This window comes from Podarcis vaucheri, assembly GCF_965113315.1.
Source record: "Podarcis vaucheri genome assembly, chromosome: 11".
In the NCBI taxonomy this organism is placed as follows: domain Eukaryota; kingdom Metazoa; phylum Chordata; class Lepidosauria; order Squamata; family Lacertidae; genus Podarcis; species Podarcis vaucheri.
This window is the reverse complement of record NC_138749.1, coordinates 66164147-66177961: the sequence shown is the minus strand read 5'-3', so window position 1 is coordinate 66177961 and position 13815 is coordinate 66164147. Positions and strand designations below refer to the sequence as shown.

The following is a 13815-nucleotide window of genomic DNA, read 5'->3' as shown; positions in this document are numbered from 1 at the left end:
GGTCGGGAGCGAAGCGCTGCAGACCCCCAGCATTTTAAAATCTTGGGAAGATTTTAAAATGCTGGGGGTCGGCAGCGCTTCGCTCCCCACCCCCAGCATTTTAAAACGCTGTTCCGAAGTGGGGCGGGGGGGGCGGGAACACCTGGCCCCGCCGCCCCACTTCGGAAAGCTCTTCCAAAGTGGGGAGGGGGGCGGGGACACCTGGCCCCGCCGCCCCACTTCGGAAAGCTGTTCCGAAGTGGGGCGGGGGGGCGGGGACACCTGGCCCCACCGCCCCACTTCGGAAAGCTCTTCCGAAGTGGGGAGGGGGGTCGGGAACACCTGGCCCCGCCGCCCCACTTCGGAAAGCTGTTCTGAAGTGGGGCGGGGGGGCGGGGACACCTGGCCCCGCCGCCCCACTTCGGAAAGCTCTTCCGAAGTGGGGAGGGGGGTCGGGAACACCTGGCCCCACCGCCCCACTTCGGAAAGCTCTTCCGAAGTGGGGAGGGGGGTCGGGAACACCAGGCCCCGCCACCCCACTTCGGAAAGCTCTTCCGAAGTGGGGAGGGGGGTCGGGAACACCTGGCCCCGCCGCCCCACTTCGGAAAGCTGTTCCGAAGTGGGGCGGGGGGGCGGGGACACCTGGCCCCGCCGCCCCACTTCGGAAAGCTGTTCCGAAGTGGGGAGGGGGGTCGGGGACACCTGGCCCTGCCGCCCCACTTCGGAAAGCTCTTCCGAAGTGGGGAGGGGGGTCGGGAACACCTGGCCCCGCCGCCCCACTTCGGAAAGCTCTTCCGAAGTGGGGAGGGGGGTCGGGAACACCTGGCCCCGGTGCCCCACTTCGGAAAGCTCTTCCGAAGTGGGGCGGGGGGGCGGGGAAACCTGGCCCCGCCGCCCCACTTCGGAAAGCTCTTCCGAAGTGGGGAGGGGGGTCGGGAACACCTGGCCCCGCCGCCCCACTTCGGAAAGCTGTTCCGAAGTGGGGCGGGGGGGCGGGGACACCTGGCCCCGCCGCCCCACTTCGGAAAGCTGTTCCGAAGTGGGGAGGGGGGTCGGGGACACCTGGCCCTGCCGCCCCACTTCGGAAAGCTCTTCCGAAGTGGGGAGGGGGGTCGGGAACACCTGGCCCCGCCGCCCCACTTCGGAAAGCTCTTCCGAAGTGGGGAGGGGGGTCGGGAACACCTGGCCCCGGCGCCCCACTTCGGAAAGCTCTTCCGAAGTGGGGCGGGGGGGCGGGGAAACCTGGCCCCGGCGCCCCACTTCGGAAAGCTCTTCCGAAGTGGGGAGGGGGGTCGGGAACACCTGGCCCCGCCGCCCCACTTCGGAAAGCTGTTCCGAAGTGGGGCGGGGGGGCGGGGACACCTGGCCCCGCCGCCCCACTTCGGAAAGCTGTTCCGAAGTGGGGAGGGGGGTCGGGGACACCTGGCCCTGCCGTCCCACTTCGGAAAGCTCTTCCGAAGTGGGGAGGGGGGTCGGGAACACCTGGCCCCGCCGCCCCACTTCGGAAAGCTCTTCCGAAGTGGGGAGGGGGGTCGGGAACACCTGGCCCCGGCGCCCCACTTCGGAAAGCTCTTCCGAAGTGGGGGGGGCGGGGAAACCTGGCCCCGCCGCCCCACTTCGGAAAGCTCTTCCGAAGTGGGGAGGGGGGTCGGGAACACCTGGCCCCGCCGCCCCACTTCGGAAAGCTGTTCCGAAGTGGGGCGGGGGGCGGGGACACCTGGCCCCGCCACCCCACTTCGGAAAGCTCTTCCGAAGTGGGGAGGGGGGTCGGGAACACCTGGCCCCGCCACCCCACTTCGGAAAGCTCTTCCAAAGTGGGGAGGGGGGTCGGGAACACCTGGCCCCGCCGCCCCACTTCGGAAAGCTGTTCCGAAGTGGGGCGGGGGGCGGGAACACCTTCTGAAGGCGGGCAGGGGGCGAAAGTCTTTGTCCCCCCCGCCTGCCTTCCCAGGGGCTTTTAAATCGCCCCGGACAGCGGAGAAGTCCTCCGCTGTCCGGAGCGATTTTAAAATGCCGCCCGCCAGCATTTTAAGATAGCCCCGCACAGCGGAGAAGTCCTCCGCTGTCCCAGGGTTTTTTAAAATGCTGGGGGTGGGAAGAAAAGCCCTTGTCCCCCCCCCCCAGCCTTCAGAAGAGGTCCGGGGACAGACTGTCCCCGGACCTGGTCTGAAGGTGGTTTCCCTAGGAACGCATTAATTGATTTCCAATGCATTCCTATGGGAAACCGTGCATCGCAAGACGAAAAAACCGCAAGACGAAGAGAATTGCGGAACGAATTAATTTCGTCTTGCGAGGCACCACTGTACAGGTATATTTTTACAGCATATTGCTTATTTTTAACCTGCAACATTTTAAACACATTACTGCTAATGTATTTACAATTTTTGTGGTTTTTTCAGTCTTAAGGCTGGATACATAGAAGAGCAAGCAAAACTCCATTTGCACAGTCCTTCTCCACACCCAATTGCAGCCCTCTGTGTGTATCAAGCTCTCCTGAGGATTGAGTGACCTTCTTTGCCTTAGAACCAAATGGGATTTTTTACATTAGGAGAGTTGAAAGGAAATAATAATAATAATAATGGTAAAAGGTAAAGGGACCCCTAACCATTAAGTCCAGTCGTAACCGACTCTGTGATTGCGGCGCTTTATTTCATCTCACTTTATTGGCCGAGGGAGCCGGCATACAGCTTCCGGGTCATGTGGCCAGCATGACTAAGCCGCTTCTGGCGAACCAGAGCAGCGCACGGAAACGCCGTTTACCTTCCCGCCAGAGCGGTACCTATTTATCTACTTGCACTTTGAGGTGCTTTCGAACTGCTAGGTTGGCAGGAGCAGGGACCGAGCAACGGGAGCTCCCCCTGTTGCGGGGATTCGAACCGCTGACCTTCTGATCGGGAAGTCCTAGGCGCTGTGGTTTAACCCACAGTGCCACCCACGTCCCTAATAATAATACAATAATAATACAATAACAATAAATATTTATATATCCCGCCCATCTGGCTGGGTTTCCCCAGCCACTCTGGGCGGCTCCCAACAGAATTAAAAGCACAATAAAATATTAAAAGCTACCCTGAACAGGGCTGCCTTCAGATGTCTCCTTAAAGTAAGGTAGTTCTTTATTTCCTTGACATCTGGTGGGAGGGCGTTCCACAGGGAGGGCGCCACTACCGAGAAGGTCCTCTGCCTCCTTCCCTGTAACTTGGCTTCTCGCAGTGAGACAACTGCCAGAAGGCCCTTGGCACTGGACCTCAGTGTCCGGGCTGGATGATGGGGGTAGAGACGCTCCTTCAGGTATACCATTTATTTCAAAGGCACAATTTTATGTGGACCAAATGGAAACTAATTTATGAAAAATCTCCAATTTTAATAAGGCTGTATAATAATATATTCTACTAGCAAATAAGTGATCAGAATTGGATTCACAACAAACATCATCATGACATGTGGATTTGCATTAGTACTGCAATGTTCCTCAATGTTGCCATACTGAAGTAAACACCATTGCTTGGTGCTGTATTGCATAAAGCTGTCGTGTGGTTCAGAAATGTGTGAAACACCACTTGAAATATTTTTCAGATAACTACCTCAGTATAAACTACAAATTCAATACAGTGGTGCCCCGCAAGACGAATGCCTCGCAAGACGGAAAACCCGCTAGACGAAAGGGTTTTCCGTTTTGGAGGTGCTTCGCAAAACGGATTTCCTATGGGCTTGCTTCGCAAGACGAAAATGTCTTGAGAGTTCCTGCGGGTTTTTTCCCCTTCCCCCCCCTTTTTCCCAAGCCGCTAAGCCGCTTATCAGCTGATCCTAAGCTGCTAAGCCGCTTAACAGCTGATCCGCTAAGCCGCTTATCAGCTGATCCGCTAAGCCGCTAATGGGCTTGCTTCGCAAGACGAAAAAACCGCAAGATGAAGAGACTCGCGCAACGGATTCTTTTTGTCTTGCGAGGCATCACTGTATATGATAGGAAAGTATTGGCAGGGGATTTCAGCTGATACAAAGCACTAGGAGGATGGGCATGTGCTGATACTAACTATGCTTATGTTTAGTTACGAACTTTCAGACTTAAAGCATTCCAGGGTATTACAAAAGCGCACATGCACACACACGTTCTATATATTTTATGGCTTTATTTCATATTGTTTTTGTACACTGCCATGAATATGTATTAAAACTTTTTAATTAAGGTGCATTTTGCCCTTATTAAAGAGCTGATCACAGCAAGTTTTACATTTCTATTTTCAGAGTATTGTTACATTCACATTTGAAGTGCTAGGAAGCACAACTGAAGAAGAGCTAAATGTGTTTGTTCAAGTAAGTGCTATATACTTTGCTTTTGAAGCATAATCACTTGAGAGCCAGTGTGGTGCAGTGGTTAAGAGCGGTAGTCTTGTAATCTGGGGAACCGGGTTCGATTCCCCGCTCCTCCACATGCAGCTGCTGGGTGACCTTGGGCCAGTCACACTTCTTTGAAGTCTCTCAGCCCCACTCACCTCACAGAGTGTTTGTTGTGGGGGAGGAAGGGAAAGGAGAATGTTAGCCGCTTTGAGACTCCTGAAGGGGAGTGAAAGGCGGGATATCAAATCCAAACTCTTCTTCTTCTTCTTGTGAATTTCTCTGTCATGGATGCTTTAGTTGAGATCCTTGCATTGCAGGCGGTTGGACTAGATGACTCGGAGGTCCCTTCCAACTCTACAAGTCTATGACTGTTATTCATCCACTAGGCAGAGAACAGAAAAGGGAACATGCACACTCCTGTGTATCGCATTATGAATGCCTCATTATTAAAAGCCCCTTTCTGTTTATAGGATCTTCTGTGGGAGAAGAATGTAAAAGACAAGAGAGGTAACCCCATGGAAGTAATAAGACTCAAGGTTCAGTATTCAGTCCTACCAAACTTGTTTTCAGAAGTATTGTTTATTTTGTTTGTATTGTTTTTTTGTTTTTGTTTTTGCTTGGGCACAAAAAATGAATACATGCACAGCAAACATAAGCATAAATTACTGTAGTGTGTGTCAATTCAGATGTATCTGTTGAATCAGTAATATTTTAATACTGAGATTTAGGTTTGTTCTGTTGGAGCCATCAGCATGGCACTTTCCTGCAGCTATTGGGTAACATCTGAATCTGTAAACCTTCTGGGAGAAATCTGTGATATATCACTCCTCCCTATACAGTGGTACCTCGGGTTAAGTACTTAATTTGTTCCCGAGGTCCGTACTTAACCTGAAACTGTTCTTAACCTGAAGCACCACTTTAGCTAATGGGGCCTCCTGCTGCTGCTGCTGCGCCGCCAGAGCACGATTTCTGTTCTCATCCTGAAGCAAAGTTCTTAACCTGAAGCACTATTTCTGGGTTAGCGGAGTCTGTAACCTGAAGCGTATGTAACCTGAAGCATATGTAACCCGAGGTACCACTGTATAAGCATTACCTCTAATCTAGGACAGTGGTGGTGTGGGAAGAAACCATGTTGTGGGCTCCTCCAAGGCAGCCCAGGACTTCTACTAGTACCCAGTGTTGTAGAATTGGGGCATGCCATGATCACTGAGCAGGCCTTCTTAACCTATAGCTCAGTCGGTAGAGCATGAGGCTCTTAATCTCAGGGTTGTGGGTTTGAGCCTCATTTTGGGCAAAAGATTCCTGCACTACAGAGGGTTGGGCTAGATAACCCTCATGGTCCCTTCCAGTTCTATAATTCTATGATTCTATACTGTTGTCCAGTAGAAGATTTGTGCGTACTTGTTACCTCCTCCCATGCCGCAGTTTCCAAGGTCTGCTAAATCCACCATTCTTAATGTGAGGACAACATTTCCCCAGTTATATTGGAATTTTAAAAAAACCCAAAGTACAACAATAATGTTATATCATAATAGATCATATAATTTTATATAATCAAATAGTTATAGAATTATATTTTCACTTGCATCAGAAATACTTTCTGTATTTACTGTAATGAGCTTAGCCTTTTCTCAGTCTTTCAAAGTAATTAGAATGAACACCAGGCAATGTTATTTTTGTGTGTGTGTTGGTTACATAATATTACCACACCTCAAATTAAATCTATAGATACTTTCCTTTTCCAGTAACTTATTTATATTTTTTCTAACCAGGGACTTGTGTCTATCAAAAACAAACCTCATCAGGTGATAGTCCAAGGTGTTCATGAGCTGTACGATCTAGAAGAAACCACTGTAAGATGGAAGGAGGAGGCTGAACGAACAAATAGATTGGTTGTAATAGGTAAGAGCAGTATATACATTTCATAGGCCTCTTGTACAAAATCACTGAAGAAAGCCAAATGATTATACAAAAACATAAAGATAATTTATAAAATTGTTCTTGATACAGTACTGTGCAAGATCTACTAAAAAACTGAGATAATGTCAAGTTTCTATCAAGCTATTATGGGCTTTTCGGTAGTGCTGTTTGTTTCTTCTTGGCATGTCTATTTTTCTCTCTGTGGCACAAGCTACAGAAGAGTGTTTTAAAATGTGGGGTGTCTTCCAATGACATATAAAGCAGGCTGTGGGGAAGAGCTATTTAAAAGAGCAAAAAGAACACATGAACAGGGAATGACAAGTTCTCTACCTATTTGTAGTTTGCACACCGTTCTTTCCTTCAGTATGGTTCTAAAACTAGAAATAAGCTTTAGTAGAAAAATGTACCTAGAGGGAAGTGAATAATGTGTTGGCGGGAATCATGGTTTAGCACTCCTCAGCTTATAAGTTATCTGGACAGTTTTTTATCTAAAGACTTGGATCTGTCGTTATCCACAAGTAAGTTTTTATCATGGACCTCAATCAGTAGCAGTTTGGTTCACAGCAGAGTAGCTTCACTGATTTTTTAGGCAGACTTCTTCCTTTTGAAGTATGGTAACTCCGGATGCCAGGGTTTCTCTCACCTGGGTGGAGGCAGTGCAAACAAGCTTGGGGTGAACATCTATCTTGCCCTGTCAGAGTATTGAAGAAATACCACCTGTGCCGATGATGATTGTGCCTGAGTCTGTAGCTGAGGCAGATCCAAGGAACACACTGGACAGAAAAATAACAAAGCATCATGCCGTAGCTACTTTTGCACCATTTGCTGTTCGTTTAACTACCTGCTTTCCTTCCCCCAATAGCTGCTCAACTACAAGCAGGGAGATTAGGTAACAAAATGAACTTTCCCAATATGAATGAAGGGTTAGGAAATATGAGAGGTTTCATCCCCCTATTTTATATGTTCAGCTATTTGCAATAATATCCTTGTATTGAGGTGGGAAAGAAAATTTTTGCAGCAGGTTAGACAAGATAATGGGGCTATGCTGCTCTCTTGCTGGGACACTTGCCCTGTATCCCTATATCTGTCATTTGAGTGGAACTTGGCTGTACTAAGTGTACTAAGTGCTTTCTTTCTTTCAATAGTGTAGATTATTGCTTATTTAATAATGCAAAATATTGATTAAAAATGTTTTTTCTTTTTTGTGTTGTCCTCTTTATAGGTAGAAACTTGGATAGAGATATCCTTAAAGATGCCTTTATAGCTACTGTGACTAAGAGAGGAGGAAATGGTTAATGTCATCTTCTGAAGAAAGTACCTTTCAACAATTCATTTCTATAATGAATGAGCCAGAGTCCTGGAGCTGTTTTCAGCTTTTGCACTGCTGTTAAAATTTGATTCTTCTACAGTTTAGCATATTTTATTTTATTAAATTTCATTAAATTAATTTCGTAAACTGGTTCTTCACAGACATTGGAATGTATACTTAAATAATGGAGTACAGTCGAACCTTGGTTGTTGCACTTAATCCATTCCGGGAGTCTGTTTGACTCCTGAAACGGTTCAGAAACCTGCACTCAATCGGAAGCCGCGTTGGACGTTTGGCTTCTGAAAAATGTTTGCAAACCGCAACACTCATTTATGGGTTTGCGGTATTTGGGAGCCAAAACATCCAAGTACCAAGGCGTTTGAGAACCCAGGTATGTCTGTAGTTATTGTTTGAAAGAATGGGCTTGCGTGCATGCACAACCTAATTCACTTTAGCTTCCCCAAGTTACCAGGGTCTAGTGTTGCTTTATTATATTGACTTGAAGAGTGACTGAAAAAAAGATTGTCATATCTATTGATATAATGGTAAAACAGAAGGTAAGTTATCAGTTGTCACAATCAAATGCCATCAGATCACAAAGCTAGAAGGAAATGGAGATGATGTGGTCTTCTTGTCTTCTTGCACAGTAGAACCCTATTATAATTACTACTACTACTATTATTATTATTATCATTATTATTTCTTTTTTAAAAAATATTTTTAATTGAATTTTACAAATAAAATTTCCATCAAAGCATATCATTCACCATTACATATAGGATTCTCTTAATCCTTGACTTCCCACCACCCCTCTCTGATTTCCATTACCCTCCCCTTTTCCATACAGCTTATCCAATTTTATCTAAATTGTTATTAATACTGTCATCTTTTCCTTGTGTGTTTTTATGTTACAAGTATTAATCTAATCCTACCAAAGTTTTTAATTGTTTGCAATGCTCTTTTAAATACATTATAAATTTCTACCATCCTTTTTTAAACGTCTTCTCCTCCTGGTTTCTGAGTCTCCCAGTTAGCATTGCCATTTCGGCATAGTCCACCATTTTCATCTACCACTCTTCTTGTTTTGGAACTTTGTCTTCCTTCCATTTCTGGGCCAGTAGTACTCTCGTTGCTGTCTTTGCAATACATGAAAAGTCTTTTCTGCTCCCTTGGAATTTCTGTACCTGAAATGCCTAACAAGAAAGCCTCTGGTTTTTAACAAATGTTATTTTAAACATCTTTTTCAACTTGTCATATATCATTTCCCAGAATGTTTTTGTTACCTTGCATGTCCACCACATATGGTAGAACGTGCTTTCTTTTTCTTTGCATTTCCAACAAATATTGGAAGCAGTTCTGTACATCTTTGCTAACTTCACTGGTGTTAAATACCATCTATACCTCATTTTCATATAGTTTTCTTTTAGCAAACAGCAAGCTGTAAATTTTAGGTCTTCCTTCCATAATTTCCCCCACGCCTCTAATTGAATGTTGTGCCCATTTTTATCATTACTGATTTGACGTCTTCATCTTTTGTATGCCATTCTAGCAACAATTTATACATTTTAAGATAATTTTTCATCATTGTCCAATCATTTTTTCAAACCTTGAGAATTCTGTACTAAATCCTCTTTTCTTATCTACTTTGAACACATCATTTATTTGGTGATATTGTAACCAATCTGTGACTAACTATCTTATATCTTCCATGCTTTTTAATCTCAGTTGTTGTTCTCTCTCAATAAGCAAATCTCCAAGTTGCCCATTCTACTTTTGCATTCACCTTTTTAAGGGATATCGCTTCTATTGGTGAAAGCCACCATGGGGTTTTCCGTTCCAACAGGTTTTTATACTTTTCCCATACATTAAATATTGCATTTCTTATTACATGATGTAAAAAACCTTTATGTACTTTGGTCTTCTCATACCATAAATATGCATGCCATCCAAATCTGTTATGACCTTCCAGGTCTAAAATATCTGAATTTTTCAGTGTTATCCCTTTAGCCAGCAGAGACAGGACGCCTCATAATACAATTTTAGATCTGGCAGAGCGAAGCCTCCTCTCTCCTCATCTGTTAGTAATTCATATCTAATTCTTGGTTTCTTCCTCTGCCAGATAAATTTGGTTATATTTTTTTGCCATTGTCATTCCCAGATTTCCATATCCCTCTTTATCTCTTTCCAAATTGTTATGCAGTTATCTTTAAATATATTTATATTTTTCTCAGATAGCCAGATATTTCACCTTTTCCTCAAATGTTAATTATGTTGTTAGTTGTAATTCATTTTTACTTTTTTCTGTCATATTTTTGACCAAAACTTTCATTTTACTTTTATTTAACCTAAATCCTGCGACCCACCCAAACTCGTGTATTTTATCCAAAACCCTTGGTATGCTCACCAATGGGTTTTCTACTGTTATTACAAGGTCATCTGCAAATGCTCTTAATTTGTACTCTTTACACCCCACTGTTATACCTTCGATTTCTTTTTCAGATCTTATATTCCTTGGTAGTACCTCTAACACTAGAATAAACAATAATGGTGATAAGGGACAGCCTTGTCTCGTCCCTTTTGTAACTTTACGTGTTTCTGATACTACATTGTTCACTGATAACCTTGCCTGCTGTTCTGTATAAATAGTCAATTCCTCTCTGAAGTATTTCTCCAAAATTCATCATTTTTATCACTTTTTCCATAAAATTCCAAGATACACTGTCAAAGGCCTTCTCTGCATCCACAAACATCAATGCTGCCTGCTTTTCGTTCCTCACCTCCAGATACTCTTATTATATCAATTACGTTCCTTGTATTTTCCTTCATCAGTCGGCCAGGAAGAAAGCTGGCTTGGTCATGATGAATTAACTCTTTGAGTACCCTTTTCAAATGATTTGCAATAATATTGGCAAATAGCTTATAATCATTATTGAGCAGAGATAGTGGCCTATAATTTTTCACCAATAATATATCTGTATCTTGTTTTGGCAGTAGTGTTATGTATGCTTCTTTCCATGACTCAGGGATTTTCCCTGTTATCAGTATCTTATTCATAATTTACCTCAGCGGTTATATCAGAAAGTCTTGCAATTTTTAAATAATATTTGTCTGACAAGCCATCTGGTCCTGGTGATTTTGCTACTTTTGAATGTTGTAATTCCTTGTTGTATTTCTTGAATCGTTAGTGGTGCATTTAAATAATTGATCTTCTCTGCCAGAATTTTAGGTAACTTACTTTTTACTACAGATAGGTAGCTGTGTTGGTCTGCCATAGTCAAAATAAAAAAATTCCTTCCAGTAGCACCTTAAAGACCAACTAAGTAGTTCTTGGTATGAGCTTTCGTGTATCTGAAGAAGTGTGCATGCACACGAAAGCTCATACCAAGAACTAACTTAGTTGGTCTTTAAGGTGCTACTGGAAGGAATTTTTTTATTTTTACTTTTTACTAAATAGTCTTCAATTGCCTCTTTATTTTCTTTACCAGCTCTATATAATTCTGTATAATATTTTACGAATTGTTTTCTAATATCTTTTGGATGGTCTATTATTCTACCTTCCAGCTGCAATCTGTTAATCAAATTTTGTTCTTGTTTCTTTTTTAATTGCCAGGCAAGTAATTTCCCAGGTTTATTTGCAAATTCAAAATTCCTCTGTCCCAACCTTTTAATTTTCCATTCAATTTCTTGGTTTACTAACATTGAAAATTGTGCTTGTAACATTTTTATATTCTGTTTTACTGTTTCCCCGGCTTTTTAATTAATTCTTTTTCATTTTTAATCAGTTTGTCCATAATTTCATTTTTCTTACTTTCTCTAATTCTTCTTTGGCACTCACTTTGCTGAATAAAGAGACCTCTCGTTTTTTCCACTTTTTGGATAGTCACTTGATTGTCTAAAGCAGTGTTCCCTAACCTTTGGCCCCCAGCTGTTTTTGGACTACAACTCCCATCATCCCTCGCTAGCAAGACCAGTGGTCAAGGATGATGGGAATTGTAGTCAAAAACAGCTGGAGCCCCAATGTTGGGGATCACTGGTCTAAAAGACTTTCATTTAATCTCCACCCAAATGTGGAGTTTTCTTCTCCTTTTAATTCTAATACTACTGGATTGTGTTCAGATAAAGTCTTTGGTTGTATTTCCATTCTTTTTATTCTCAGTGTCAACTCATTTGATATCCATATCGAGTCAATTCTCCCGGCAGATTGGTTTGACTCTGAATAATGGGTATATTCTTTTTCAAATAGGTGTTTAGCTCTCCATGCATAATTCAATTTTAAATTATCCACCAAATTAAAGTATGTCAGGGGTAGTCTACCTTCTCTTGAGTCTGTTTTTCTTATTGTCCTGTCCATTTCTAGTGAGACTACCCCATTCAAATCCCCCATTTAAATTATTTTTTGGTCCATTAAATCAAACAATTTCTCTTCCAATTCTTTATAAAATTCTGGGGGTTTTCATTGGGTGCATAGATTCCAATTATGACTATTTTCTCGCCTTGTAATGTTATCTATATAGCCATCACTCTTCCCTCCTCATCTTTAAATAGCTGTTTAGGATCGTATTTGTCTTTTACATAAATAACCACCCCTCATTTTTTTATCTTGTCTGATGTGATAAAGTCCTTTCCTAATTTTTTATTTATCAATACTCTTCTGTGTATTTTTATTTATCAATACACAGTGTGGTGTAGTGGTTAAGAGCGGTAGTCACGTAATCTGGGAAACCGGGTTCGCGTCTCCGCTCCTCCACATGCAGCTTCTGGGTGACCTTGGGCCAGTCACACTTCTGTGAAGTCTCTCAGCCCCACTCACCTCACAGAGTGTTTGTTGTGGGGGAGGAAGGGAAAGGAGAATGTTAGCCGCTTTGAGACTCCTGAAGGGGAGTGAAAGGCGGGATATCAAATCCAAACTCTTCCAAACTCTTCTCTTCTTCTATGTTTTCTTGTTACATGTATTTCTTGCAGAAAAATGATATGTAAATTTTCTTTTTGTAATATACGCTTAATCTGTTCCTTTTTGTTTTATTGTTTAGTCCATTTACATTCCAAGTTTTAAAAAAAATTCATTTTTTTATTTTAATATTTATTTGAATATTTTATAGTCAATTGTATCTTGTTGTTTGTCCTCTTCCTGCGAATCTTCATCCTTTCCAGTTGAGGCTGTTTCTCCTTCTCCTTGTCCCCTTATTGCGTCAGGCTTTTTCTTCCCCAGTTCTTTCTTATATTTCCTCCCAAACTTCTCTATGTTTCTACATCTTTGTTTCTTGCCTTTGCAGGTGAAAGAGACACCTTCAGGGAACTCCCAACTATATGCAATCTTGTTAGTCTTCAGAACATCAGTTAAGGTTTTATAATTGGATCTCTTTATCAACAATCTCAACGTTATTTCCTTAAGGATTATGATATTTTCCCCACCAATTATGAGCCTTTTTTCATAATTCATCTGTAAGACACTATATTTTACCATTCTCGAATTGAAGATCACTAGGCAATCTCCTGGTGATTTCTTTTTCATGGCATAACTTGATTTGACTCTAAATATTTTATCAGTTGTTTGTTGTAATGTATCTTCGTCCAATCCCAACCATCCTGCCATCTCTGTTATGATTCTCTCTTATGTCCTCCTCCTCAGGGATCCCTCTATAGTGCAAAATTAACTCCTTTTGCTCCATCTCAAAACCGCCATCGAGTTCCATGTGGCCTCCTGTATCTGCACCATTTCTATCCTTTGTTCCTTTATCTTTTCCTGCTCCTTTTTCATCTCTTTTCCCTCTGCTTGTGTCTTTTTTGTTGATTCCTCCAGGCCTTGTGTTTTTCTCCCTAACTCTTGCATAGATTTTTCTAAGTCTGTTGTCTTTGTTGTAAATTATTTAATCTTTCCCGTTTAACCCTCCACAGTCTTGGTCAGGCATAGGCAAACTCAGCCCTCCAGATGTTCTGGGACTGCAACTCCCATCATCCCTAGCTAACAGGACCAGTGGTCAGGGATGATGGGAATTGTAGTCTCAAAACATCTGGAGGGCCGAGTTTGCCTATGCCTGTTCTTGGTGTTCATAGAATCATAGAATCATAGAGTTGGAAGAAACCACAAGGGCCATCAAGTCCAACCCCCTGCCAAGCAGGAAACACCATCAGAGCACTCCTGACATATGGTTGTCAAGCCTCTGCTTAAAGACCTCCAAAGTAGGAGACTCCACCACACTCCTTGGCAGCAAATGCCACTGTCAAACAGCTCTTACTGTCAGGAAGTTCTTCCTAATGTTTAGGTGGAA

At 43.2% G+C, this 13815-nt stretch overlaps 1 protein-coding gene across 9 annotated transcripts in view; it reads left to right on the top strand.

Annotated features, from left to right (window-relative positions):
- Positions 1-7684, top strand: part of LOC309542702 (zinc-regulated GTPase metalloprotein activator 1-like) — a 41943-nt gene extending 34259 nt beyond the window's left edge. For 8 of the 9 annotated variants that reach the window (XM_082241614.1, XM_082241616.1, XM_082241609.1 and 5 more), the window contains 4 exons: positions 4225-4293; positions 4788-4853; positions 6090-6219; positions 7460-7684. In XM_082241614.1, the coding sequence (XP_082097740.1) occupies positions 4225-4293; positions 4788-4853; positions 6090-6219; positions 7460-7533 (339 nt within the window). In that variant the 3' untranslated portion in view covers positions 7534-7684. The remainder of the gene's footprint in view (positions 1-4224; positions 4294-4787; positions 4854-6089; positions 6220-7459) is intronic. The other variant, XR_014224382.1, reaches the window with a different exon arrangement.
- The last annotated feature ends 6131 nt before the right edge of the window (positions 7685-13815 follow it).